Source organism: Pezoporus flaviventris, unplaced genomic scaffold (genome assembly GCF_033815535.1).
Source record: "Pezoporus flaviventris isolate CSIRO_AGI_PZ_B2104156 unplaced genomic scaffold, CSIRO_AGI_Pfla_v1 ptg000015l, whole genome shotgun sequence".
NCBI classification, from domain to species: Eukaryota; Metazoa; Chordata; class Aves; order Psittaciformes; family Psittacidae; genus Pezoporus; species Pezoporus flaviventris.
This window is the reverse complement of record NW_026892563.1, coordinates 25,467,921-25,494,200: the sequence shown is the minus strand read 5'-3', so window position 1 is coordinate 25,494,200 and position 26,280 is coordinate 25,467,921. Positions and strand designations below refer to the sequence as shown.

General features: G+C 47.5%; 3 protein-coding genes across 9 annotated transcripts in view; 2 read left to right on the top strand and 1 right to left on the bottom strand.

Moving 5' to 3' along the window:
• Window positions 1–1,914: 1,914 nt before the first annotated feature.
• Window positions 1,915–13,523, top strand: LOC133269166 (phospholipase A2-like). Its single transcript, XM_061453126.1, has 4 exons — window positions 1,915–2,001; window positions 5,224–5,389; window positions 10,758–10,864; window positions 12,964–13,523. The coding sequence occupies exons 1-4, from the start codon at window positions 1,959–1,961 to the stop codon at window positions 13,125–13,127; spliced, it is 480 nt and encodes a 159-aa protein (XP_061309110.1). The 5' UTR covers window positions 1,915–1,958; the 3' UTR covers window positions 13,128–13,523.
• Window positions 13,524–15,358: 1,835 nt separating this feature from the next.
• LOC133269475 (uncharacterized) lies at window positions 15,359–23,310 on the bottom strand. Of its 4 annotated transcripts, XR_009743471.1 has the most exons (4): window positions 21,241–23,310; window positions 17,959–18,244; window positions 17,127–17,567; window positions 15,359–16,384 (listed from the first exon to the last, which is right to left on the bottom strand). XR_009743471.1 is itself a non-coding variant. In XM_061453817.1 (3 exons), exons 1-3 carry the CDS (start codon window positions 21,305–21,307, stop codon window positions 16,146–16,148), a joined length of 747 nt encoding a protein of 248 aa, XP_061309801.1. In that variant the 5' UTR covers window positions 21,308–23,310; the 3' UTR covers window positions 15,359–16,145. The 4 variants fall into 4 exon arrangements, 2 of the variants coding, with proteins under 2 accessions (XP_061309801.1, XP_061309802.1); XR_009743472.1 differs by lacking the exons at window positions 17,959–18,244; window positions 21,241–23,310 and adding an exon at window positions 19,205–20,791; XM_061453817.1 differs by lacking the exon at window positions 17,959–18,244.
• A 1,360-nt stretch (window positions 23,311–24,670) lies between these two features.
• GRAMD1C (GRAM domain containing 1C) overlaps window positions 24,671–26,280 on the top strand; it is a 64,353-nt gene continuing 62,743 nt past the window's right edge. For all 4 annotated transcript variants that reach the window (XR_009743470.1, XM_061453808.1, XM_061453807.1 and 1 more), the window contains exon 1: window positions 24,671–24,793. Coding sequence is in view for 3 of the 4 variants with exons in the window: in XM_061453808.1 (XP_061309792.1) it covers window positions 24,791–24,793 (3 nt within the window). In the remaining variant the exon portion in view is untranslated. The remainder of the gene's footprint in view (window positions 24,794–26,280) is intronic.

Here is a 26,280-nt window from a genome sequence, read left to right as displayed (position 1 = left end):
TGCACAAGTCCATGGACCCAATGAGATGCATCTGCAGGTCCTGAGGGAACTCGCAGATGAAGTGGCCAAACTATTACCCATCATATTTGAGGAATAAAAAGGAAGACCCAGGGAACTACAGGCCAGTCAGTCTCACCTCAGCTGGGCACTTGGAGGCAGCTCTCTGGCCTTGGGGATCCCAGGAATCCTGTGGAGCATCTGCAGAGGTTGCTCAAAACTCCCACTTGGTCCCCACTGAGCAGGGCCTGTCAGGCATCTGTCAGGGATAGAGCGTGCTCTAACAGGGTGTCTTGCTCACACAGACCCCACACGTTGCTTCAAAGCCTGCCTTCTTTGCACTTCCCATTTTGAGGACCTGTATCTGCAGGGCCCTCAAATACAGCACACCCCCCCTCCAGCATCCTCCTTCCACAAACATACATTCTTCAGGTTAAATATTAGTCAGCAACAGCTCACATACATAGGATTTGGCTTTATTACCTGAGTAAATACATGATTACTGAAGGGAGTTTCCGAGGGCAGGAGGTGTGAGCTGCGCAGCTCCTCCTGGGCCTTCCGGTGCAGTGGAGGAGCTGGGGCACAGAGCAGCGGGGTGCTCCCCTTGCCCTCCTCCCTCGCTGCTGCCAGCACACAGCCCATCACGGTGGCGGGCAGGGATTCTGCTGTCCCTTTTGCCCTGTATCACTTGATCTACACTGGATCTTGAAGTCCTGCTCAGCAAAGACTGCCAGCTGCTGCAGCAGGGCTGGCCCCGGCAGAAAGCATCCCAGTGAATACCTTGCTGCCGACCTTTGGTTCAAATACCAATATTTAGCAAGCAAATATTTAAAACCATGCCGTTAAGAAGGCAGGCATGGCTTTACCATGGGGAACTCGGGCAAGGGGTGCTGCTGAGGTAGTCCTGTGTTGGGAGAGGAAGGGGCAAGCAGCCTTCCTCCCTTCCTCTCCCTCTCCCAGCCCATAATACCCACACCTGGGAGGGGCAGATGCTTAGACCCCATCCACAGATGGCTGCTATACCAAGCAAGGCAGGAGATTTAAGGCCTTGGAGGGCTGGAATTTGTTTCAACCCCAAAAGCAAAAGAGCTGTGGCCATCCCTGCTGCTCACCTTGCCTGCTGCCCCATGCAAGCAGAGGCTGTGAGAGAGGGAGGCCACCTTGCCGATCTGGCTGACCAGAGCACAGCTGCCCCATGGGACTGTCCCCAGCTTCTGTGGGGAAGAAGCTGGGACCCACATACTGATGAGTCCTCAAGAAATCAGTTGGTGTCAGTCAGCTGCAGCAACAGGCCAAAAGGGTATTTTTCTCTCAGGAGTGGCACAGAATTAGCTCTGTTGGTCAGTTTATAATTAGGCACTTGCACCTAACAGTATTCTTTCTGTTGGATTTTTATAGTTTTGTCTCTCCTTTTTTAAATGTGAAAAATAATCAGGCTTAAAATAAAATAATGTAAAAACAAAATCAAAATTACCCTGGAAAGAGTGCTTATAAAAAGAGAAAATCCTTGCCAGAGGGATGCCGCAAGCCACAGAAAGCCCAGCCTCAGGCCTCCCTTTTCCGCAGCTCCTCAGAGGTTAACCAGGGTCTGGAAGCAAACAGCTTAAAGAAGGAGCCCAGCTTAGTGCCTGGGTGTCTCAGGCTGTCCCAGGGACCGGCAGCCTAATGCCCTTCCAGCAGCCCCTCCCTCCCTCCCTCCCAAAGGCGATGCCAGGCAAACAGAGCCAGCCCTCGCCCTCCCCGCGCAGCAGGGAGCCCGCTACGGCACGGACCGGACCCGTGCTGGGGCTCGGGACCTCGCAGAAGAGGGTGTTTCGCTGCAGACGGGCGCAGAGCCATGTGTATATAAACCCAGGCGGCGGGCTAGGGAGGCTGCTTAAGCACAACCGCCCCTCGGCTCGCTCGGCCCCTCAGCCCAGCGGCTGAACCCCGGCGCACCGGAGCGTGACAGCGACCTGCCCATGGGCTCCCGCCTGCTGCTGGCACTGCTGCTGCTCCAGGCAGGTGAGTACCACCGCCCGGCCCCTCGCCCTTCCCGTGCCTCCGCTTGCTGTCAGCTTTGCCAGCCTCACGGCGGGCACCTAGCCGTGTGTTGGCCAAGAGGAAAACAAAGCGCTGCTCGACTCTCTCCAGCTTTATAAGCAAGGGCTGTGTAAGTGAGCCGCCTGCCCACCTCGCTAGCGGTCCGCATTGCTGGGGCTGTATAAACACAGCTCATTTTCCTTCTGAATAGTTTCCTGCTACAAAGTTGTTGGTATCTCCGTCTCTTCATAGAAATCATAGACTAGTTAGGGTTGGAAAGGACCTTGAGGTCATCTAGTTCCAACCCCCACCATGGGCAGTTGGAAGTACCTTCTTGTTCTACCAGTGACCATGGAGTACGCAGTTTAAAATTTATCTGAAGTTAAAATAATTTCTAAAAAGGCTGTTAAAAAGGGCCATAAATGTCTGCTAACACAAAGCCCTCATACGCAGAGAAGATGTTACACTAAGCTGTCAGGACTGAGGTTATACCTGCAGTACAGTTCTGAAATAAACACCTAAACCTTGACTTAATCCACAGCAAAGACTGCCCGTTTAAGCAGGAAATAGAATGTGTGAGTTGTCAGATCCACCTCTGCTCCCCTCCCTGCAGGTATGTTCTCTGCTAAGGTGCCCTGTTAGTAGTATAACTAATGACTGTGCATGTTCCTCAACGGCTAAATGCAGGCTGCTGGGGAGATGCAGACCTTTTCAAGGCTTTCCCAGCTGTTCTGTCTTGAGCTGCCCAGCATAGAAAAAGCAGTTTCAGTTCTTGGACAAGTTATTAGCCATGCACCTGAATACTGAAGCTTACTTGCTGGGGTTGACCTCTCAGCTGCAGCAACACATCCGCTCAAAGCCCAGCCAGCCTTCAAAGAACAGAGTGGGAACATCAGAGGCTGCCTGGATGCTGGAGTGACTTCAAGCTCTTGCAGAGCGTGCAGCCCTAAGCACACTAACCAAGTCTCTTTGACTCAATTCCCTTTGGGGCTTTCTCTCCACTTTCATGAGCAGCTCTGCACTGTAATTACAGTTCCTTGATCCTCAGAGATACCCCTAAAAGAAGAAAGGTCTTTCTTCTTCTGGGTGAGCTGCAGTTACCTTACACCAGCCTTAGCCAGTGACCAGCAGACCAAGAGGTCAGCAACAGACAGCTGAAAAACCTGCAAACTGCTTGTCAGGAGGTCTGAATGCCTACAGAGAAGTTTTTGTTTCCATTTTGAGGGTCTGCAAACTGCAACAGGTTGAAAACGTGTGATTTTAACCCAAAATCCAGGGCAGCTCACTGCTTGTGATTTCCCCCTAGGGCACCTGGGAGCTGAGCCCCTTTCTAACTCTGGAGCCCCACTGTTTAGACAAGGGAAATAGGTCATCTCTTAGTTTTGAATAACACCCGTCTAATGTGTTTTTAGCATGAAACCCGAACACTCAAGCAGTGTTTAGGTGAGCAGCGCAGTTACTTTTTCAGGAATGTGCATTTAATCCCTGAGGAATGCTCCGGGAAGCATAAGGAGGCTATGTGAAACCCATACCAGCACAGCCTGAGGCACCAATCGCAGGATGGGAAATGCTGTGGGGCAGCACTCCCCTTTCTGAAGGTCTTGGCCTGTAGAGAAGGAGCAAAGCCCTGCCTTGTTCTGCATGGGGAAAGACCCTCCTTGTCCTTGCTGGTGCCTCAATCAGGCTAGAGGGGTGAGACAGCCCAAGAGATCCTGGGTGTGAAGCCCAAGGAAGGGGATTAGAGGCTGGGTTTTAAAAGGAAAGCAACAGTTTTAAATAGTATTGCGTCCTCGGGTGGTTTAGGGGATTAATTAGTCTGTGTTTGCACAGCACTTTGAAGAGGTCAAACGTGCAGGAGGCAAAGAAACTTCAGTAGCGGGTTCCCAGCTCCCAGCATCATCTCCCTCTCCGTCTGAGTGCGCTGCAAAGTACCCCCCATACCAGCAGGCTTTTCTTGTTGGGGTGGCTGTGCATGGGTGGGATGAACTGATGGGGTAGGCAGTCAGTCTGTGGGGTTCAATACTAGGGGTGAGTAACTTTGCCATGCACGATAGAGCAGTGCAAAGTGCTCTTTGTCCTTCACAGTGGACACAGGCAAGAAATACTCTCGTCTGTCGCTATGCTTAACATGATAAGCACCAACGTTTGCAGCTGAGCATCAAAGCTGTTTGAGCATTGGGGCAGGGCACTCCTGGTTTCTGTAAGGGTCACTGCAAGGTAAAGCCTGTGATTTCTGAAGAGTTGCAAATTAACATGTGGAATGACAACCCTGCTGGAAAGACTTGTACCTCGAAACCCCCTCAACCAGTTTGGGGGCCACTGGCACAGGACACAGAGCTCCCTTCGTCAAAGCTAATGCAGCCAACCTGATGTTATGACTTAGATGGAATGTAATAACGGAAGCAGAGGTAAGTGTTGCCAGCACCTCCAGATGCTCAAAAGAAAGCTGCTACACATACATCTTGGCTTATGTAGGCACTCTGTCCCAGACAAAGTGTACTTTACAGGCTCAGGGACTTGTAGCTGACCCTACAGAAATTAATAGTACTGTCAGCTTTTTGTGATCTGGAGAAGGGGTTAAAACATCCAGAGTAGTAGGGGAAACCTGGATAATATAAGGCACTGTGGGTAACACAGAAACTTCTATGGAGAAGGGGTTAAAACATCCAGAATAGTAGGGGAAATCTGGATAATATAAGGCACCGTGGGTAACACAGAAACGTCTATTTTTGCTTAGAGCCCAGGTTAGGTCTGGTTGCACACTTGTCCTCTGCTGTTCCACATCCCACTTGGGACCACAGCATAGCTGTCCCAGGTTTGGGAGCTCTGGGGCACAGTGAAGCCCAGCTGGCTCTGCATGGTGCTGGCGCAGGCACTATAAAGCCAGGCTTGGGGTACATGTTCTGTTAAACCAGGTACACTGCTCTCAGGTATCATATAGCTGCAATCACACCCTAGTGCACCAGAGCTAGGGAGTCTTGCTTGAACTGAGCAATCTCTGCAGAAATAGCTGGCTTGGGTATTTCTGCATCCAGCCCCCAGATAAGGCCCCACACAGTCTACTTTGCAGGCTGAATGTCATGGCTAATGAGATTGCCAGGGCTCAACCAACCCAACCAAACAAAAAAATCCCCCACTAAGGACTTAGGAGGATCATGTGAAGCGTTTTCAATCCTTGTGTGTAGCCATGTCCTGTCTTTGCAGTTTGGAAAGGTGCTCTGGGAAAATCCCATTCACTGCACACCCGAGGAATCATTGAATTGGCAGGAGCTATATCGTGTGGTACAGGACGGTCTCCCTTGGCGTATATTGGCTACGGATGCTACTGTGGACTGGGAGGACATGGCTGGCCTAAAGATAAAACAGACTGGTAAGAAGAACCTCAACTGTGTGTCCAGAAGCAGTGCAGATCTCCCCACTCTTCCCCGTATATGCTATGGTGACTCCACGGACTCATTGCTACCTCATAGAGAGGGAATTCAGTACATGCGAACATCACTGGGGAATTGTGAGGACTCACGTATCACTTGGTGTTTGAATGAGGGCTTAGCCACCTTCTGAATGGGACCAAAGCTCTTGGGGCTATGTGGGGTGGAGGGCAAAGGAGTAACCAGGATATGATTTCCTGAAATAGTTGCATGTTTATCCATAGAGAGCAAGCCCTGCCTGAAAAAAAGGGAAGTGATCAAGGTATTTGGAGGGTTGTTTCACTCAGGTCCTGAAAATGGCTGTGATGGGAATATCAGTGTTCATCCTCTGGAAGAAATCCAGATCATTGCAAGAAATAATAAACCCCATTGCCTTCATTGCCTGTTAATTCACACTGAATAGAGGAAGAACAACAACAGGGGAGAGCATTGTGTTATTTCCCCTTTTCTTTGTTGGTAGGGAAGATGCTGTGCTTATTCCTGAGGCTACAAGCAATGAGTCTAGGAGGTGTTGCAATCAAAGGTTTCTTCCTTGTACTTTGCAATTAGCATACATTTAAATCTTGAGCATGGCGGACTTTTGTGTGCTCTGAGCCCGTTACCTGCAATCTTATCTGGTTTGAAACCTCACAGACAGAGCACATGAATCTGTTTATCTACAGTCGATAGGGTGTGTACTACTAATAGGCAAGTGCAGCTTTTAGCAGAGGACAGAAAAAGGGTAAAAAAGGAACAAAAGATGCCAAGGTTAAAGACCAGCTCCTCTGGGCATGAAAGAACAGGTGTCCCTTGAAACTAGTGGAACTGTCTTCATTGATGTAGTGAGATGTTTCACTTCCAAAGCCCTCTCATCGCATCCCTGGTTTGTATCTATGAAACATTTCATCTATGAAATCTATGAATTCATCTATGAATAGGGGACTTAGAAATGATGAGTAGCTGCCTACAAAATGTCATCGCTTTCATGTGTAGAGATTTCTTTTACTTCTCAGTACTATCTCTAGACTGGCTTATCACCACCTACAGCAGTGTCTGTAAGGTGGTGTAATTTTTGTTAGCCCTGTACCAGCTCTCATAAGCAGGCCTTTAAAGTAAAGCACGACTTCACTCATCTGGAGTACTTATACTGAAGAGCTAACACCTAAAAGCTGTTTTCCATAGAGGTTGAGTGACCCCCAAGTTTAGGTGACTCTGGGAGATGCAAGTGGTCAGCACTCCTGAAAAACAGCTAGAGGGAATAATATATGGACACACGCTCATCAGCCAGTGTTTCTGCTGCCGTTTGATTTCCATGGGATATGTTTTTTATCCTAATGGCAGAAAATGAGACTCTGCAACTGGAAATGCCTCAAAGCGCCAGGTGGTTTGTAAAAGGGAAGCTTGACCCTTTACGTGCATTCATTATTTTTCCTTAGGTGCAATGCTGGGCTGCAAAAAAATACCCAAAACAAAACAAAGAACCAAAACCAACAAAAAGGTTTTCAGTCAGGTTCTTAGCTAGGAGGAACTGGCAATGCCCCACTAGATTTAGCCCTAAAAATTCCCATTTCATGGCTGCTGGAGGAATCTTCTGTTCCTGAGCACTGCTGCAAAGCTCAGTGTTGTTGAGTACTCATGGCTGCCAAAGTGACCACATTCTTCATATTTGCCATTCTAAAACAGAAGGAAGGCAGAGTGGCAAAATGACTGGCCAAGGGTGACAAACACTGTTTCAAATTACTCACCCCCTTGACACTTCTCGGTTTGTTACTGAGACCCTTACAAAAGGAGTAATTTTCTTGTGAGTAATTCAGTCGATCTGTCTAGACAGGGCTAGAGTGCTTCTGAGCACCTCTTTTCTATGGGAAAATTAAAAATACCATTGAGTGGGTAATCCTTTTATAGGGTTTATTCCACACACTGACTTTGAGCCATAATGGCATTCCCTCTGCATAAAGTCAATAGATTTCTTTCTCCTTCTCCTTTGTGTTCCCCTGGATGGCTGCAGCACTCATTTTGTAAAGCAGGACCTGAAGGTGCTCAGCATCTCCTTGAAAACACCAAATACCATGACAAGCAAAATGGCATATGTGAGTTAAAGCAAAACAAAAGGATGCACAGCAGTGATGGTGCTGTTAACTCGACAAACACAACGTGACAAATTCTTACTAATGGCATTTGCTGAGAGGCAGGAATCTGATCAGCTGATTCCTGAGGACCAGCTGGAGCTGTCTGTAGCCATTAGTGCTGTCTCATAGCCCAGACAGCCATGATGAACAGGTTGTTTACTCAGTAGATGACACAGTTGTGTTTGCTTTCCATACCTGTTGAGCAGTGCTCCCACATAGTGTTGGCTGGCTCTGTTTGCATGGGTCTAACTGAGCGTTAGCAGACTGTCAAAAGCTTAACACCACACTCTGACCCAGGTGCAGGAAAGGGCATTTCCAGACAGGAGGGGACCATCTGAAGGTGGCAAAGGACAGTGATAGGTTTCATCAGTCTTTATTCTCTGGCAGTGCAGTTTCAGCACATCTGAAAGAGATGTTTGTCAAATATGAGCCAAAGTCTTCTCACTTTGTGTTGATGTGAGCCACATGTCACCCTGCTGCAGTTATGGGTATCATCAGGAGGAACTGGTCTGATGGGAAGCAGAATGGTCCTGCAGAATTTATGCAATCCACTGATTCTGCCAAGCCGGATACAGAGCAACAGTTAGCTAGCACATCTCTCTAGTGCTCATTTGCTTGTCCTTGCCTGATTCACAGACCATCTTTTGCCCTCTCCAAGACCTGTCCTCACTTCTCCTACCTCTTTTTCTGTTAATTCCCTCTGTCTCTCCATGAAGAGCACTTTCATTCCCTTGGCACACAGGCTCCTAATGCCTTCCTTTGCCTGTCTACCTTCAGGTTGTTCCTCCTCCCCACATTCCTCCATCACTGACACCAACTTTACCAACTTGACTGATTCACTCCCCAGACCTCACAAACCCTACAATTTCTACAGCTCTGCCTCAGCTCAGCCCAATCTGTGGCTCTCCACCACGGCCTCATGTGCTCTGTGTCCCATATATGCGACACTGATGATGGGCCTGCTCTGCCATCTGTCGTCTCCCTGAGAATGGATGAGACTGTGCTGCTGGTTCAGGTATGTTAGCCAGGATGCCCTGGGCTACAGCAACTCCTCCAAATGACACAAGCCTCAGTCATAGTTCACTGCTGTAGTCCATCCCTGTCACATCGTATGACACACTGTATAGGGACTCAAACATTGGAGAATGCTGAGGCTTTCAATCTATCCACAAGGCTGCAAATTCTTCTCTCCTTTGGCTTTTCATCTCTAACCTCTTCAGAACAAGCCCAGGATTGAGGTGTTACTGGACCAACAAAGATCTGAACCACAGCCTCTTACTGCCATCTTATCCAGCAGAACTGGTTCTATGGGCTGAATAAAGTTTTCTCAATTACAGCAGTTGCTGTAACTCCTCATGGGAAAGCATCTACATACATATATCCCATAGGTCTGAGTCCCATTCTGAACTCCTTTGAGGGGCTGGCATGGAAGGAGATACTAGTCTGCTCCTGATAACCTACATTTCTAGGTTTCACAATGCAGTGAGTAGTCTGGACATAGTCATCACACAGGTTTCATCTTCACGAGCTGAGAGAAAAAAGGCATTTTGTTGGGAGACTCCTCTGTGGGATGAAATTGCTACTTCCAGCTACTAAACTAGGAGCCCATTCAGCAGGGAAAGCACACTGGACTAAATTCAGCCTGTGCGTAATCACAGCAGCTTGAATGAAGGTTGAATTGGAGCCGACTGATTCTGTTGTCCCTTTCACATGATTCCCCTGATCTTGTTCCAGTGATTTTATTAGAATTTGCATCAGTGGTTGGTGCACTTCAAAATAGTTTTACGTTTTCCCCTGGGCTTTATCACCTCACACTGCTCACTAGCCTCATAGCTGTAAACAAGTTTCTGAGAGGAAAAAATCCTGCAGCCAAATGATGAAGTCTGTGATGGTCCTGAGCACTCGGGTAAGGTACTGAGCAGCTCCTGATGGGTCTCCAGAGAAGCCCTGGTTCCTGCACAAGGGACCTTTGCCCTCCTTGCAGGGTTGTCCCACTTTTCCAGAGGGACACAATGATGGATCCCAGACTTTTACCGACTTTTCAGGTATGTTGGCCTCAGGTCTTGAAGACAACAGTCAAGGTTTTCAGCTGGATTTGGTAATCTATGGGGAGCCAGCACAGCTATGCTCCCTTTGGGCCACCTCGTCAATCTCTTGAAAGATGAACATCAAGACTCAAGAGCTTCTCTGAAAGCTGTCTGCTCTTCATTTACCCCTAAGATCAGGCTGCCACGATGATTCCCAGTCAGTAGAGCAGTTTCTCTGTGAAGTCCCAGTGCTCTTGCAGGGACAAGCTTCTGGAAATGCAGGAGATTGCTCCTCTCTGGCTCCAGCCTCTGATCTTGCACCATTGTAGCAACCTTTGTTATTCGGCAGTGGAATCTCTAGCTGCTGAATATTTTCTTGGTGTATTTTGAGCCCCTAAATTACCAGAATAAAATTCAAGCGGGGTCAAATGGTCTATAAATTCTTAAGCAATTGACAGTGCGAAGCATCTCGCTGACCAGTCTATAGGACAGACTGAGCTAGTCACCCTCAGCCCCCTCTATGGTCAATGAAATGCAATTGCACTTGCAAATGCAATAGTTTTCACCTGGGGCAGCTCTCTGCAGTATAGTAATATGAACTGTGCCCCAGACATGCATAAACGGAGTACAGTTCGGTGCCTTAGCTGTGGATGTTTACATTTAGGCATCTGACGTTAACTGATATGAATTCCAGCATTGAGGCTGATGAGTTTGTAGCCAGCCCTCAGAAACTGGATAGATCAAAGGCTGCAGGCCCACGTGAACTGGAGAGATGAAGTTGCCTGGTGATGCTGAGGTTACAAAACACATCCTGACTCCAAATCCTGGGATGGAGTCTGAGCCTGAGCCAGTGAGCCACGATCACACTCTTCATGGGAACATACCAGGTCCCTTCCAGTGAGATTAGCATGTATTGACCACACCTGCCCTTCGGAGCACAGAGGAAGAAGCACGGTTGTCATAGGAGCAAATATGGCATTAATGAGCTCCTGAGCCATGTAGACTTTCACAGGGGTGACAGGATGCTGGTTCATCAACAGATCATTTACTGACCAGGTGGGGCAAACACTGCTGTCGTGAGCTGTGTGTGACTGCAGCACTCCTGAGTACGTGCAAACGCCCCTGAGCAAATCATGCAGGAGGATGCCCAAGGATGACCTTTTATTCTCCCACAGGTGCTGCCACAGGCATGACTGCTGCTATGACAAGGCAGAGAAGGAAGGCTGCAGCCCCAAGGTGCAGCGCTACCAGTGGGCATGTGAGCAGAACGCTGTGCAGTGTGGTAAGGAAATGCTTGCTCGCTTTGGGTTCACTTTGTTCCCTCCTTGGCAGGCACTAGGCTGACCTAAGAGCTTTGTGGGCCTCAGGGGTAGGTCTGTTGTATGCTGAGCTGGTTTCAAAGCCGCTTTAGGCAGCATCTGTTCTCCTGCAAGCTCTCTGCCCATCCCTTGCCTGGATCGCTAGGCTTGCCAAGAGTCCCCAGCTGGAGCTGTAGGAAGGCTGGAGCTCCAGCACCACCATTCCAGGTAACCTGAGTCCTCCTGAGGTGGAGGAGTGGGAGTTGGGGCCGTGATGCCCACACATCAGCCATCTCAGTGTGGCAGGGATGCAGATGCTTCTCTGGAGGCTCTGCACTCATTCCCATTAAGCATGCCTGCTCCTCACTGACCTCCCCTCATAGCCGTGTGATGGTCTGCAGGGGTGGTCTTCCCATGGCAGTTCTGACCCTCCTTCCAGCAGGCCTGTTCACTCTTTTACTCACCACTGTGTACTGCTGGAGAAGAGCCGCGCTATTACACGTGGATGCAAGACAGGTGAAAGAGGGTGCCAGCCTGTGCCCATGCCTCATGTGGGCCTCCAGCTTAAAGCCCTGAGGCTTCAGCGGGCATTTTGAGGCTTGCAGAATCAAGTGCTCTTGAGATCTTCAGGCATACAGCAAGTGTAGGCTGTGCTCAGCTCTACAGCTGATACCCAGCCGAGGTCTTAAATTGCACAGGCACAGCTCATCAGTGGCTCAAACCAGTTTGTTTTGACATACACCAGATGACTTGAGTCTTAGAATTTGTCACTTCTGTTTCTAAGTCTCCAAAAAGTTCCTGGTGGTAAAATCCATTGTGGAACACTTTGAAAGGCTGAGAAGAAACATGTGAGAGTAAAACTTGTTCCCATTCCACCCAGGCTGCTTTTTGAACATTAAAAGTCTGTTTGTCTTTATCAGAACTCCACAGGCTACTGGTGCAGTCTTCAGCCTCTCCAGCAGCTAAAAATCTGGTAGCAGGTATGGGACAGGGCACAGCATATCTGCAGTTGCTCTTTTCCAAGTGCCAGAACAACCTATTAAGTACAAAGTCCTGGCTAAAGAACGGCTAAGTGCTGGCTAATGTTTTAATATATAACTCCTCTCCCTCCCACTTACCCATATTTCATAGCTAACCAGTATTGTCTGCTAGCTATTTTTTATATGGAAAAAAAGAATTCTTTTTCTTGTGAAGGAACAACCCCCACTGCACATGTGAGATGTACTATTGAGCCCACCAGACACGTGCAATGTCTGTCCCATAAAAGTGCACAGGGCTGCAGTTGCTCCAGCCTGGTTAATGAACCTTAGTTAAACAAAGACCATTAATTCCTTAGACTGATGTCCAGACAAGGCCTGAGAAACATCCATTAACTGTTCTCCACAAGCCCTCATCAAGCTTCACTTCTCCTGACATCCCCCATGGGAAGGAACTCTAGAGATGTGTTCAGAAGGCAAATTTCCTACCCCAGGCTACCGCACAGCAGGTTTTTCTGGGCTGTGAAGGTATAGTACCTGATCCCATTCAGACAAAAGAGATATAAGAGCAACTCACAGAGCATGAGTGAAGGATATCTGGTGGGTGCTTCTACACCCTCAGTTTCCAAATGTCCCTGTGGGAGATTGCTCCTTTCACAGCAGCATTGTTTTTCCTTTGAAATTGGTCTGGTTTGCAAAGGGGGGAGTTAGCAGGGAAATGGACTGACTGGAGGGAAATGGAATACTTTTAGCTTAGGCTAAGCTAAAATAATTTTTAGCTTCCACCACTGAACTAAGCCCCCATTGTTCACACAGCTCTAGAAGTGGGGAGTGCTCTGAGCAGGGCAGATTTGTACAGGCATTGCCAGTTTATGTTTAGGGGCTACTTTCTGGTGCTCTTGGTGACAGTTAGGGTTAGACCTATCAACAGAGACAGCACAGGGGAGGGCCAGATCTACACACATACAACTTGTTGGTCCTTCTCTCCTCCTGCTCCCACAGCCTCTGCTCCCTAAGAGTTGCTTTATTATGGAATAGCTCCTCCTGAAACTGTTTCTTGCCTTCATCCAGAATCCCTCATTCTTCACTCACATTTCCTTTTGCAGATAACCTGACAGATCGGTGTGAAAAAATGGTGTGCCTGTGTGACCAAGAGGCAGCCAAGTGTTGGGGAGCAGCCCCATACAACCCACACTTTGTCCTCTGGCCAGACTTTTTATGTGGACAGACTCATCCCACCTGCCATTTTGGATATGGGGGGCCAGAGTAGGTTTTTTTAGGACCTTTCTTATAACCCTTTGAATCTGAAGGCGCTGGAATAAAATTTTACCTTTTTTACCAGGGATAACAATGGTGTGAGAGAATTTCTGTCAGGACAAGGTTTATGGGGAGGAGTAACAGGGTAACATACATGCTGAAGGATAAGATCCTGCTCTGATCATGGCCTTCCCAGAAACAGAGGGTTTGGTCTGCAGCATAGTGGGAACGCATTACCCGTCACCAAATGGCTTTTTTGTCCTTTCACATTGCCTGACCTGCCTCCCACAGACATGATCTGGAAAATACGTAGAGATTTCTGCTGGGCTGTCTTGTTAAAACAAACCAACAAAGAAACAAACCATCTCTGGGAAAGATACACCGGCCTCGGAAGTCCTGGGGCATGCCAAAATGGAAGCAGAGTGACCCACTTAATTTTCCTAGACCTGCAGAAGAGGGGACATCAAAGAGGGAGGAAGCCTCCTTATTCTTTATTTTTGCTTGAAGGGATTTTGCTTCCCACCAGAAGGAAAAGCAGAGCCTGGCCCAGGGCAGGGCTCCATCCTTTCCTGCATGGTGTGTGTGCGTTCTTCTTAATTTATATAGCCAGCTGTCTTATCCCTCATGTTCCTGCCTCACAGCACTGGGGACCCTTCTGAGATGTGTTCAGAGGTAAGCAGAGTTACGCTGGCCTACTGCTGTTGCAAAGCCAGCAAGGGTTTCTGACTTCTACTTGCTAGCAGGCACACCCATACTTTGCAAAAGAACTTATTCCCTACCCAGTACACATGCTTCAGAGCTGATACGGTGCTCTCCTATACATATAGGAGGTGCTCTCCTATATTGCCATACCCCCTGGTTACTGATCACCTGGGAATCAAATACTTTCTTGTCAGGAAATGGGGACAGTGGAGAACATTAGTCACATCAAACAAATCTTTCATCACTCATTTTAAGGGCATTACAGGCTTATATTGAAACACTAAGTTTCCTTCTGGCAAAAGTAAAACAAAATCCTATTCTTTCAGCCCCTGGTAGCTATATTCAAGTTGGCCACCTTTGCCTTTTTGGTACAAACCTGTAGGCTGGAGCAAGCCTGGCTCAAGAGACCCCACTTGGAGTATTGTGCATAGTTCTGGTGTCCTATACATAAGAAGGACATGGAACTGTTGGAGCAAGTCCAGAGGAGGGCCACAAGGAAAATAAGGGGGCTGGAGCACCTCCCATATGAAGACAGGATGAGAGAGTTGGGACTGTTCAGCCTGGAGAAGAGAAGGCTGCGTGGAGACCTCATAGCAGCCTTCCAGTATCTCAAAGGGGGCTACTGGATATTAGGAAGAAATTCTTTACTGTGAGGGTGGTGACACACTAGAACAGGCTGTCCGGAGTAGCTGTGGTTGACTCATTCCTGGTAGTGTTCAAGGCCAGTTTGGATGAGGCCTTGAGCAATCTGATCTAGTGTGGTGTCCCTGCCCATCCAGGGGGATTGGAACTACCAATCCTAACCGTTCTTTGATTCTATCAAGCCAACAGGACAAGAGCCTCTATATTGGGAAGTGGAGACAGATAGGAGTCACGGTTGCACTCCCAGAAGCAATACATTTGATTTTCTGGGTAGGTGTTAGCAGCTGGGGATCTGTGGGGTTTGGGTAGGTCAGGCTCCTTCTGTCTCTTCTGAAGCACAGCTAACAAACTTCAATACTACCTTTAAAATAAAAAGCAATGGCAGGGAAAGATGCAATGTACCTCATCAGACCCTAAATTCAGAGGTATGAGGTCAAACTAAGTGAGTTTTGGCAGTCAATAATACAAATGTCTTCACAAAAGGCTGTTTTGCTCCTGGCTGCAGGAGGATGCTGAATATGCCACTGTGTCTGAAAAGCTGCAGGAAAAAGAAACAGACTAACAAAAATAAAATGCCAAAGACAACATGTATTGAGGTAAAGGCTTTTATTCCATCTAGAGCTCCATTTTTGGCTTATGGGGTGTCAGAAGTTGTTCCACCTGCAGGTTTTGCATCTTCCAGTGACTCTTGTAAAGCTGCACCTCAAGCTACACGGAGCAAGAAGGAGAGTGAGTGATACAGAGTTAATACAACACGATAAACTCTTCCAAGGTTTCCTGGCAAGTAAGGAAGTTGTGACACTGTTCCTGCAGAGGGTTTGCAAAGGGATGATGCTGTGTGGACAGCAGCAGCCACAGGGTGTGGGTGCGTGTCTCGGCAAGGGCTGGAAGACTGTGCCCCTGTCTCCACCACGCTGGCCATCAGGTGGCGGCAGCGGCACAGTAAGTGGCGAGAGCATCTTTCCCTCCAGGGATTTCCTTTCTGAGCAGGACGAGGAATATTTTTGGGTGCTGGGGTAAGAGGTACAAACCACACAGCTCACCACTGAAAGCAGAAAGTCAGCTGGGCTCCGTCTGAAACGCAGACCACATCCTGGTTGTGCAAAATGGGAACTAGGCTCGTTTCAAAATCCAGCCTTCAGTGTCAGTCTACTCTAATTGGGCCAGCTGACAGAGGTGGAAAAAACCAGGCCAGCTTTCAGGTTCATCAGTTTCTTCTCGAGTCATTTATTTGGCTCATATCTAGGCATGGAAATGTCTAGTTTTGCCAACCTGATCGGCTGATCTAATAAAAGATATTACTAGGCTTTCCAAACCACACCTCAAACACACACTTAGGCCATCACAGGCTTTCTGTATGCAAAGCATTACAAGAATACAGATGTAAGCACATAGTTGGTGGGAAGAAGAACCATCCTTCAGCATGAACCTAGAAGAAGTGAAGGGGACCCAGGACTTCATTAAAAGAAGCAGTAGCATCTCATCAAACAACTCTGCTGAAGTGGAAATTAAATAAAATCCTATTGTTTTGTTTATAGGAACTCATTAGGCCCACGCATGAAGCTCTACCCTACATAAATAAAGAACTATTTGAAAAAGAGAATACAGAGCCAGCCCTGTTAGAGTTTCATCCACGTTGCTTATTTCCTGAACCAGGTACTGTGTCTGACCAGAAGTAAGTGAATGGCTAATTCCTGCTTAAGTTCAAAAAAACAGGTACCTTTGGAAACAGACGATTAGGTTCTTTCTGGCAAGGTATTCCAGGCTTTGGCTTGTGTTTCTTACCTTGGTGAGAGCCTTGTCTCATGCAGAGGACACACCTCTTCAGCTGGGGGGTTAAAATAATGATCAGAACCATTATTCCTCCAACACCAGCTGCCACAACCCCAATTATTGTTCCAATGGATTCTTCTATACCAAACAAGCCTGGTGGAGAAGGAAGGTAGAGAGAGTAACAACAAATGTTGTCCAGACAAGTATATGCAATGCAGCCAGCATGTTTTCTGCAGTGGCTGCAGAGGAAGCTACTTATGGTGATATCAATTATGTCTAACATGAAATCATGGACTTCTACATGGAAGAGAGTGTATCGGACTATGGAGCTCAATTTTTATTTTATTCCAATTTAAGAAACTGCTACACTTTCTGGGGATTTAGATAGGACAGCCCATCTCTCTTGCAATCTCCCTTAACAGCTAGATGCTATGGCAAAAGATGCTGCTGCAGAGATAAGGAATGAATATGCAAGTTTGTGGGTTGGAGAGAAATTATATCCAAAAAAAGGAGTTTGGAACTGTTTTCTAAGACAGTATCTTGACACCTGTCACTCATGGAGGTTCTGCTAAACAGAGATGTGAGTATAAGAAAACTTGTCTGGCTGTTTCATTCTTGGCACTAACACTGATTTTAGTGATAAAACTATTCCTTCTCTTTTGGTTGTAAATGCACTTCCTTATAATAATACCCATGTGACTGCTTACAGAGGCAAGCCAATGAAAATTATCTGGCTTAACGAAAATAATGAGAAATGCTATGGAGCAACTGCACTTCATGACACAAAGCCCTAACAGGTAGAGACCAAGCAGGCCAACCTCTTTCTTTTTGCATGTGTGTAGACCATCTCTGGAGAAGAAAGAAGAAAAAAGAAGTAAATAACATCAAATATTACCCAGAGCTCTCCTGATCCTGAGCTTTGTCCCATCTCCTGTCACCACCGTCCTGTCTGGAAGTGTAACCTCACAGAAATAAATACCATGGTCATTGATTGTCACATTGAGGATCACCAGGGAGGCATCCCCTTGGGACAAGTCTCCACTCATGAAAAACCTGGAGTTATTTGTCAAGACAGTCACATTGTTTTCTAGCAGGTCCATCTGCCCCTTTTCATCTTCTTTGTACCACTTCACCATCAGGTCAGTCAGGGAGAGATGCTGTGGACTGTTAAAGTGGCAATTTAAGACCACAGTTTCACCCTCTTTGGCTTTTTCCTTGGCTGGTGTTTGAGTCACCAAAAGGTGCCATGGCTCAGGTGTTGTCAACGATGATGGCTGTGCTGTAATGCCAGTTACAGCTGCATTCTCCTTGCTTGCAGTTCCACTGACACTGATATCTGCACCAGGAAAAAGAAAGAAGAGGAAGGTTGAGGGTGATATCATGACAAACCTTCCAGCTGCTCCTGAATCCTAACCAGCACAAAGAATGGTTCCTGGAATTAGGACTTGAGGGTAGTCACTATTAGGATGATAGGCATTTTCTTCCTAGTTTCTGCTCAGATTATATTAATGTGTAAAGATAGGTCTTTTTTTGATCCTCAGTTCCTTTCTACTGCCATACTAGAGGAGGAGTAATGCCATTGTCCAATGGCTTTGGGTTAAATTTAGAACCCATTCAGCTGTATTTCCACATAGAACACTAATTTCTTTCTTCCCACCCCAATAGGTCTTGGGGCCTAATGTTCCTGCTTCAACTGCTTTTGAGGCAAAGCAAAAAAATGTACATACACTTATACACAAGCAGCTTTGTTCCGACAAGTACAGTGAATATATGCATATCTTAATGCGGCTGCCTGCATCCCAAAATGTAATGTGAGTGTCTCAGACGTTTTGGCACATACTTCCAGTTTCAGGCTGGGAAATCTTGAAATTGATGGCAGAATTTCCATTGCCAGAAACTGAATGCCCAGCAGATCCTATCAGCAACTTGGGGAATGGCACTTTAACATCCTGCAAGTACTGATACTGAGGGTGATATCTATCCTTTGTGAAGGGACCACATTGTCCTGCTAACCTGGGTTAGAAAAATATGGACAACATGCCTGTATACAGATTTAAACCTGCCTTCTCTTACTCAGCTTCTAATCATAGTATCAAACAGCCTCGAGATAAGAGTACTGTGAGTAGATCTCATTTCTGGAAACAAGCCTGGGCTCAGAAGATGAGGGGAATAGTTGCTGTCTCAAAAAGAGGAAAAAACAAACTCTTGAAAATAAGCCAACAGCTGTCTCTAAGAAAAGTGTTCAGACCAATTTTTGGAAAAGTTTCTCCTGCTGTTTTATTTTCTTCAAGTGAAATAGTCCTCCTTCACCCTAGTTGGATGTCCCAAGGACTGCAGACCATTCCACAGTGTGGAACTTGATTTTCCATTGTCTTGAGTCTTTCATTGCCATCCAAAGGATATGAAAGCTATTGTCTGGGTCTGGTAAAGCTTCACAATGACAATATTCTTCTATGCTCAGGGACAAATATCTGAGGCAATGGAAAACCAAATGCCTTGATTATTGGTTTGAGAGCTATTTGCATGGCTCCTCCAGGCATGCTTATACACAAAATCACAGTTGTATCCATAGTTATTGTTATTTATGACTCTTATGGGAGTAGCACTGAGAATCAATGTCAGCCAGCAGGGCCCTGTTGTTCTAGGTGTCTTATGAAAGGATGGGGTATAGAGCTTACAGTTTAAATATCAGATGAGATAACTCATAGATGTGAAAACATAGAACATACAAGCTGTCTATGAAACTAGGCATCAGCAAAGCATGTGAAAAATCTTCAGAGCTGTCTGGTGCTCCGTGCTTCTACCTCAAAGTGAAAATCTTGGCCTTGTAACTGGAAGACTGATCCATGGGAACTGGATGCCTGTGATTTAGGTACCCAAGTATTATTGCAGTTTTGGATCCAGTCCCTTAAAACAAGTAGTCCTTATTAAAGATAGTGGATGAGATATTATCGTGATCACACATAACTTTACCAATAAGCCCATTGGATCTTTCTGGGGGAATGTGAGGTCCAGATTTTCCCTTTCCATTTAGATAACTGTATCAATGCAGCAGTCATAAAGTGGAAGTATCTTGACAAGGTACTTTGATGATGTATAGAGTCTAGTTGAAATACTCGACAAAGCTGAAGGTAGCTTGACATACTACAATCTTTGTGCACCAAATATTCTCATGTGACGGATTTGGTTGTTTGTTGGAGTGAATTTGGGCAGTTTTGTCATAAGTACTCTTTTAAAATCTCTGTTTGTTAACCATTATCATCAACTGAATACTGCTGCTTCAGCTAAAGCAGATGTGCTACTGCTACCTTGTTTTCAAGGAATGGCCACAGAATTTCTTGTCCACTACAAATATTCCAGCCTTACCATATACAGTCCCTGCAACACAATTATGATTTTTTATTCCTTTTAGTGATGTAAAAGTTATCATTTTTACACAGTCAGTGGCACAGAGAACATAACTGGGCAGAAACAATGTGCTTTGATGTTGTCTCTGTTCATCATGAGTTTTATTTGCACCTCCTGTCATGAAAAATTGGCCTTATCATCTGTTATCCCACATCTTTGATTCAATACAAAGCATGTAACTTAAAGCTAATTAGGAAAATCAAAACGCAAGAGGAGTAGGCTGTATTATTTTTTCCCAGCTCTGTTTGGGGGTTTCACTGAGAAGATCACAGCACAGACTCTATTTTTCTTTGTTTCTGTCTTTCTTTCTTTTTCTTTTGAAAGGTTGCATAACTGGAACATAATAGTTCAGTGGTATTCAAATACACAATGCCCTTATCATACTGGCATCTGGGAGCATAGCATGCCAAATGCCTTGTTGACTTTGCTTCAAAGCTTTTTTTAAGTCAAGTGTTTCATTAGCAGTGATGTGTGGGTCCTCAGTCATGTGGGTTGTAGGGCTCAACCCCCGAAGGAAAGGAATTCAAGGCTTTTTGGATGAAAGCAGTTGAGATAGACAGAGAAATACAGCATGGATGGCCTTGTCTTCACCTGAAAACTGATTGGATGATCTAATAGGTCACCGTCATATGACATTGGTTGCTCATGGCCAGTTTTCAACCACGAGGGGAGAAAGCTCTCTGGGACTTCATGTAATGTGACAATGTACTCCACATTTGGCAGTACTAATAAGGCACCTACTAAGCCATTAGCCTCCCCTTTATAGAATCTGCAGGTTGATACTTCCCCATGTAAGGCCATACCACTGGCTGTGAATGAGAGATGCACAAGGGAAGCTACAGGAGGTGGGGTGACAACAGGAAAGAATAAAATACACCTGCACTCTCTTCCAGCCCTGACGCCTCTAATTTACTTTTTGGTGCCTGGAGTATTCCTGAGCAGCCCTGCAAGCTGCCACCATCAGGGAAGCAGAATGGTGGCTGGAGGGCAGTGCAAAATTTTACCTCTCTAGTAGAGCCTCCTCTCCTTTGCTCACACTCAATAGATGAAGGAGAGGTTGAGGGCAAACAGGGCTCGATTTCCAACCCAGAAACAAATAATCTCATTCTGGAATGACCATCTTTGAAATGATTTTGTTGGTTTTAGAGCTCAACTTCACACTCCGCTGGTGCCATGGAGGTGCTTTACAAGCTGCATCCAGCTCCCAGGTATCTAAGATTAAGTGATCAATGACTGCACATTGCTCATTTTAATTTACATGACTTTTGCCCTGGGCTGAGGTTGGCTTTTGCAAATGTATTGTGGCAATAACCAGTTGCTAATACATCAGAAAACTAAAACAAAAATAAGTTTTCTACTGATGATTATACACATCTTGAGAAAGACATACTCTTTCTGAACATTTCTATTAGCTAATCAGGAATGCATCCATAAGGCAAAGTATGTTTTAATGCACTGCACAACACTAGGTACTGTTTTCCTGCATCCTGAAGAAGCCTTCAGTGGAAAGTTGAGTTTTGAAAAAAGAAGAGAACCTCTCAAGCCAAACTGTAGAAGTAGGCGGTATTTCTTCTAATTAAGGAAGGTGGCTTAGTACTCACCCACCAGCAAGAAGAAGAGGAATGAAGATGCTGCAGATCTATAGAGTTTCCCAGTGTTCTGGCTCATAGCTGCTGAAGTATATGGCCTCACCGTCTCTCCCTCTGATAGCACGGGCAAAACAATATGTGTATGCTATTGCAACAAGACCTCACATTCTGCCCTGTGAATGTCACACTTACTAAAGTTACCACAGCTTTGAGCTCACAGTGCTCTGCTCTGGATGACAGCCACTTTTGAAGTGACAACAATGACTTCCCGGGGGCTGTTCTGATCTCTCCCTGAGAAGATGCTGAAAATGCTCTGAAAGCAGAGGGAAGATAATAACATTGTTTTCCACTTTGGCTTTGTATATACTGCAACTGTGGGCTGAGTACAGAATATCCAGATATTCAAAAGAAGATCTCTCTTCTGCTGAACCCCTCCATAGTTGAGGTAAGAAGACAAAGAGCTTATACTCCATTTAAGTAAAGGAGGCTGGAGAGGAAAACTGCTACAGCAGACGGCCTGTCTGCAAAACTAGCAGATGTGCTCTGGAACAGAGTCTAGGTTCACAGAAAGGTACACACGCTGCACTGCTTTGTGGGAAGAGCTTCAGCAGCCCCAAACCCCGACCTGCAGCATCCATCCCCGCCAGCAGTGCCACTGCTGTACCAAGCATGTGACATTCTTGCTGGCTGGCTGACACCACTTACACTACTTCCCTCAGCTGCAGGGTCAGGGATTATGGCACACCTTATCTAACCATTCTATTTATCTTTAAGACTATTCAGATAATGGAATTGTACTTGGGTATCCAGTAGAGACTCAATTCCATATCTGTTCAAACACATACAAAGCACAATTCAGCTGAGATAGATAGGCAGGAGTATTCCTGCTTTTCTTTGCACTTGAAAGCAAAAAGGACACCAAAAAATGTCCCCACCACACCGTAAGGAACTCTGTCATCATGCTACTGGCATGCAGCTTTCTTGAATATGCTTTTAATGAATTCTGTCATGTTCATCTTTGCATGTGAATGCTTCTCAGTAACTGTTTCAAGAAATCCCACATCTGACTTGCAAAACTCTGCTGACCGAACATCAAAAGAAACAACCCATTCCTTGAGTGACTATTTGTTGCTCTAGCTTTGGTGTGGTAACACTTGTATCGGCAAAAGCAGGATAGGCTAAAAAGAACCTAAAAGGCAAGTATTTATTCTCTGAAATGGGTTGGGAGAGCCAGAAGACCTGGGATTGCCAGGCAGGAATCACTCCAAAGTAAACTATACATAAGAAGGGAACTGGAACCAAGTGCAAAACAACATAGCACTTCAGTAGGAAGATGGAAGGTAGATTGTGAGGGTGTTCTGAAGGAAGTACTGCCAAACTGTTAGTGTGCAAACCCAAAATATCTACAAAAGGAAGAAGTTAGAAGAGTCAAAACCAATCAAGAGTTTGAGGAGGGAATAACCAGCAGAGCCAAAGGCACCTGGCAGATCAAGAGGAACTAGGGCTGATTTACTGGCTTAGAGTACTGGCCATGACTGTATGTCAGAGAAGACAGCGTGGGAAAATGGAGCTGGACCAAAGGATTCCAAACAGTGTCTGATTCAAACCTAAGTATTTGGTGTGTTTCTAAAAAGCCCTCAAGTGTGTTGTGATGGACACACTACCCACAAATGCTGTTTCTGTTCATGTCAGCCTGTAACAGCAATTCTCTCATGAATCCTCCATCAAATAGGACATGCCTGAGCATAACTGTCAGGTCAGCCAGCTTTCAACTGAGGGAATACAAGGGGTTTTAGTCTTGCTGGCAGCCGTCAGTTGAACATGAAGCTTTTTCCACTTGGATAACCCAACATGATTCAGGCAGAATCACAATTTTTGGACAAAAAGAAAAGTAAACTGGTCCCCTGAATGTTGTTGAGAAAAGCTTAAAAAATTGAGTTTCAGAGGTCAAAGTCAAGACAGCAAGCAACAAAAATGAAATAAACCAGACATGCTTTTTCACATTTTCCTGTAAATTTTGGAGACTCACAGTTGGCAGTGGTGTCCCTCTGTGCTGCTGGCAGGGTGGGGAGAAGGAAGAGAACTGGGAGTGAAGTTGAACCTGGGAAGAAGGGAGGGATGGGAGAAGATGTTTTTAATATTTAGCTTTATTTCTCATTACCCTACTCTGACTCAATTGGTAATAAATTAAACTAATTTCTGCAAGTCAAGTCTGTTTTGCCCATGACAGTGATTGGTGAGTGACCTCTCCCTGTGCTTATCTGGACCTATGACTCTTTTGTTGTATTTTCTCTCCTCTGTCCAGCTTAGAAGGGGGAGCGACAGAGCAGGTTCAGTGGGCACCTGGCCTCCAGCCAGAGCCATCTCACCACAAAGCTGTCCTGTCTGGGCCTGCAGCTGCAGGCAGGAATGTCAGCCACAGGGACTTTTGCTAATGTATCAGTGGGCAGATATCACATGGCCCAGAGATGTGCCTTCAGGGAAAGCCTCGACCCACTTTCTGGGGAAGTTTTGTGAGAAAAAGGACAGCTGGAAGAAACAGCCCTCCCATGCCAGGCTGCTGTACTTCTCCTTCCCTTGGACAGGCATCCATCCATCCATCCATCCGTCCATCCACCCGTCCGTCCACCCATCCATCAGTCCATCCATGTATCCACGTTCATTGCCTACCAGCCATCCCCCCAGCAAGGTGGCGATTTCGTTCCGGGTCACAGGGTTCTTCATTTTCCTGTGAGGTGACTTGAGGGCACAGATGTGCAAGCCATTATTGCTCTGCTCAGGTTCCCGGTTTTGAGGGGCACGAACTTAATTGGAGCCCAGCTTTCCAAACCTCTGAAAGCCAGAGCAGTTTTAAAGCTGCCCGGCACCCCCGGGCAGCTTTAAAAAGTCTGCCCACCATTTACTTCCTTCACTTCCCCTCACCCCTGCTCAGCCGGCAGCCTCCCCGCACAGCAGCTGGGCTGGGGCAGGCCTCCGCCCGCTACCCCTCCAGCACCCGCGAGGCCGGCCGGCATAGTCGGGACGCGGGGCCCGGCCCAACACGGCGGCAAGCGGCTGATGGCAGGCTTCCCTTCCCCTCCCTCCCCCTAGGTGTCCCCGCGGAGCGGCCTCTCGGCAGTGTTTTCCGCTGAACCCTCGTCACGTTTAGGAACGGCTTTCGCGGCCCGGGCGTTGTTTAACGACTGCCGGGGCTGTGCGCCAAGGGAGGGCGGCGGGGCGCGGGTCTTCCCCTCAGGACGGAAGCAGTTAACGCCGCCTCCCCGGACCCCCCCGCCGCCGGCGAAGTTTTTCCTGCTAGAGTCCTCAAACTTTCCACCGGCTCCGAGGCTTCGTGATTAACCCTTGTGGAAGCCGCCGAGAGGCTGCTGGAGCGAGCCGAGGCGGCAATCGCCGGCCTCGCAGACCTGACCTCTCCACTCCCCGTACCGGCTCCCCGCTTGACTACCACTTCCCGCCTCGGCCCTGCGGCCCAGTAGCGCCTGCTCCTTTAAATAGCGGCCACGGCCCCGCCGTGCGCCCCGCTGAGGCAGTTAGCGGGTGCCGTGCCGCTCTCGCCCCCTCCATGGTAAGAGCCGTGGTCTGTGCGTTCCCCGCCCGCGCCTTCGGCGGGCTCCATACCCCCAGCAGCTGCCCCGCCACGGCCCGCCGCCGCACCGACCCCCGGGGCGAGTTGGCCGCCGGCGGGCTGCGCAGGTAGGTGCGGAGAGGGTGGGGGGGCGGATCCCCGCTTCTTCCCCGGCGGACGCGACGGGCGGGCCGAGGTCGCGGGGCTGCCCGGAGGTGCGGGCCCGCCGCGCTCCGCTCCGCCGCCCCCGCACACCGCTCCGAAACTTTCTTGGGACGAGGCGGGCACGGCCGCGGGACGGGGCTGCTGTCCGGGCCCGAGCACTGCCGGCGCGGTGGGCCGCCGGTGAGGAGGGGCTGAGGGCGGCCGGCGGGGCTGCTGCGGACCCCGTAGGGAAGAGGGTCCGGGCTCCCGGGTGCCGAGAGCTCCCTGGGGAGATACCCAGCCGCACTGCCGGATGGTGGCTTCGGGGTTGCTGTGGCAGCCGCTGGATTCTATCAATATGGTGGGTCGGGAGGGTGATCCCGCGGCAGTATCGGGTCTGCCTGCCGTGCGTGAAGCCGGGGTGATGAGCAGCAACTAGTGGAAGAGTGGCGAGTCCGTGGGTTTGCGTGGAAGACCGCCAGTGAGCAGCTTTTCTTGCCCCACATAGCCCGGGGTGTCCCTGTTTTCTGCTTCACCCCGGTGCCTTCTCTCGAACGTACCCCCAGCCGGGGCCTACGGTTTGGCTGGAGCCTCGCAAGAGTGCTGGCCTGCTGGCGGGGTGTTGGCACCCCTGTCTAGCCATGGGCGTTTGTGTGAGTGCCAACATTGCTCTGGTTTCGAGTCGTTTTAGACCTGAAACCCAACTTCATCTCTAATTGATGGGTCCAGTAATACAGGTGGTGTTAGTGCTCGGTTAGGGCCCTGCGCTGGTTGTGTACAGTTTCTTAGGCGGCTTGGGGCAAGTGAGTTTTTTGGCTCAGTTTCTCTTCATAAAGTAAAACTGACCTCCCAAGTGGGAGAGATACTAAGGGAGATTGTGTGTAAGCGTAGAAGTGTGCTTATCTTTGTAATAAGTGATATGAATGGAACTGTTTGCCTCTGCATGTTGCCCTTTTATTGCTATAGAACAAAACGGACAACTTGCAGTGTAACCAAGTATAAATATTTGATGTATCTCATTATAATAACATATCTGTCAGCTAGTAAATGCTGCACCAGCGTGACCTTTCTTAAGTTTTGAAAGGTCCCACAGATTCTGGAGACATGTTGATGTCTCATGTTGATGTTATTCCGGCTTTAATTGTCTGTGCAGCTTGAGTGTTCAAGTTAAGTGGCTGCTGTGGAAATAAAATACTCATAAAAACTAAAGCAATAATTAACTATAGTATACTCTTGGAAAAAATGTATTTAACATTTGGAAAAGCTGTAAGTGGGAAGTCCTTCCATGCCACTCAACTTGGTGAAACTAGCATGTCAAGTTTTACTTACCATGTACTTGTTAT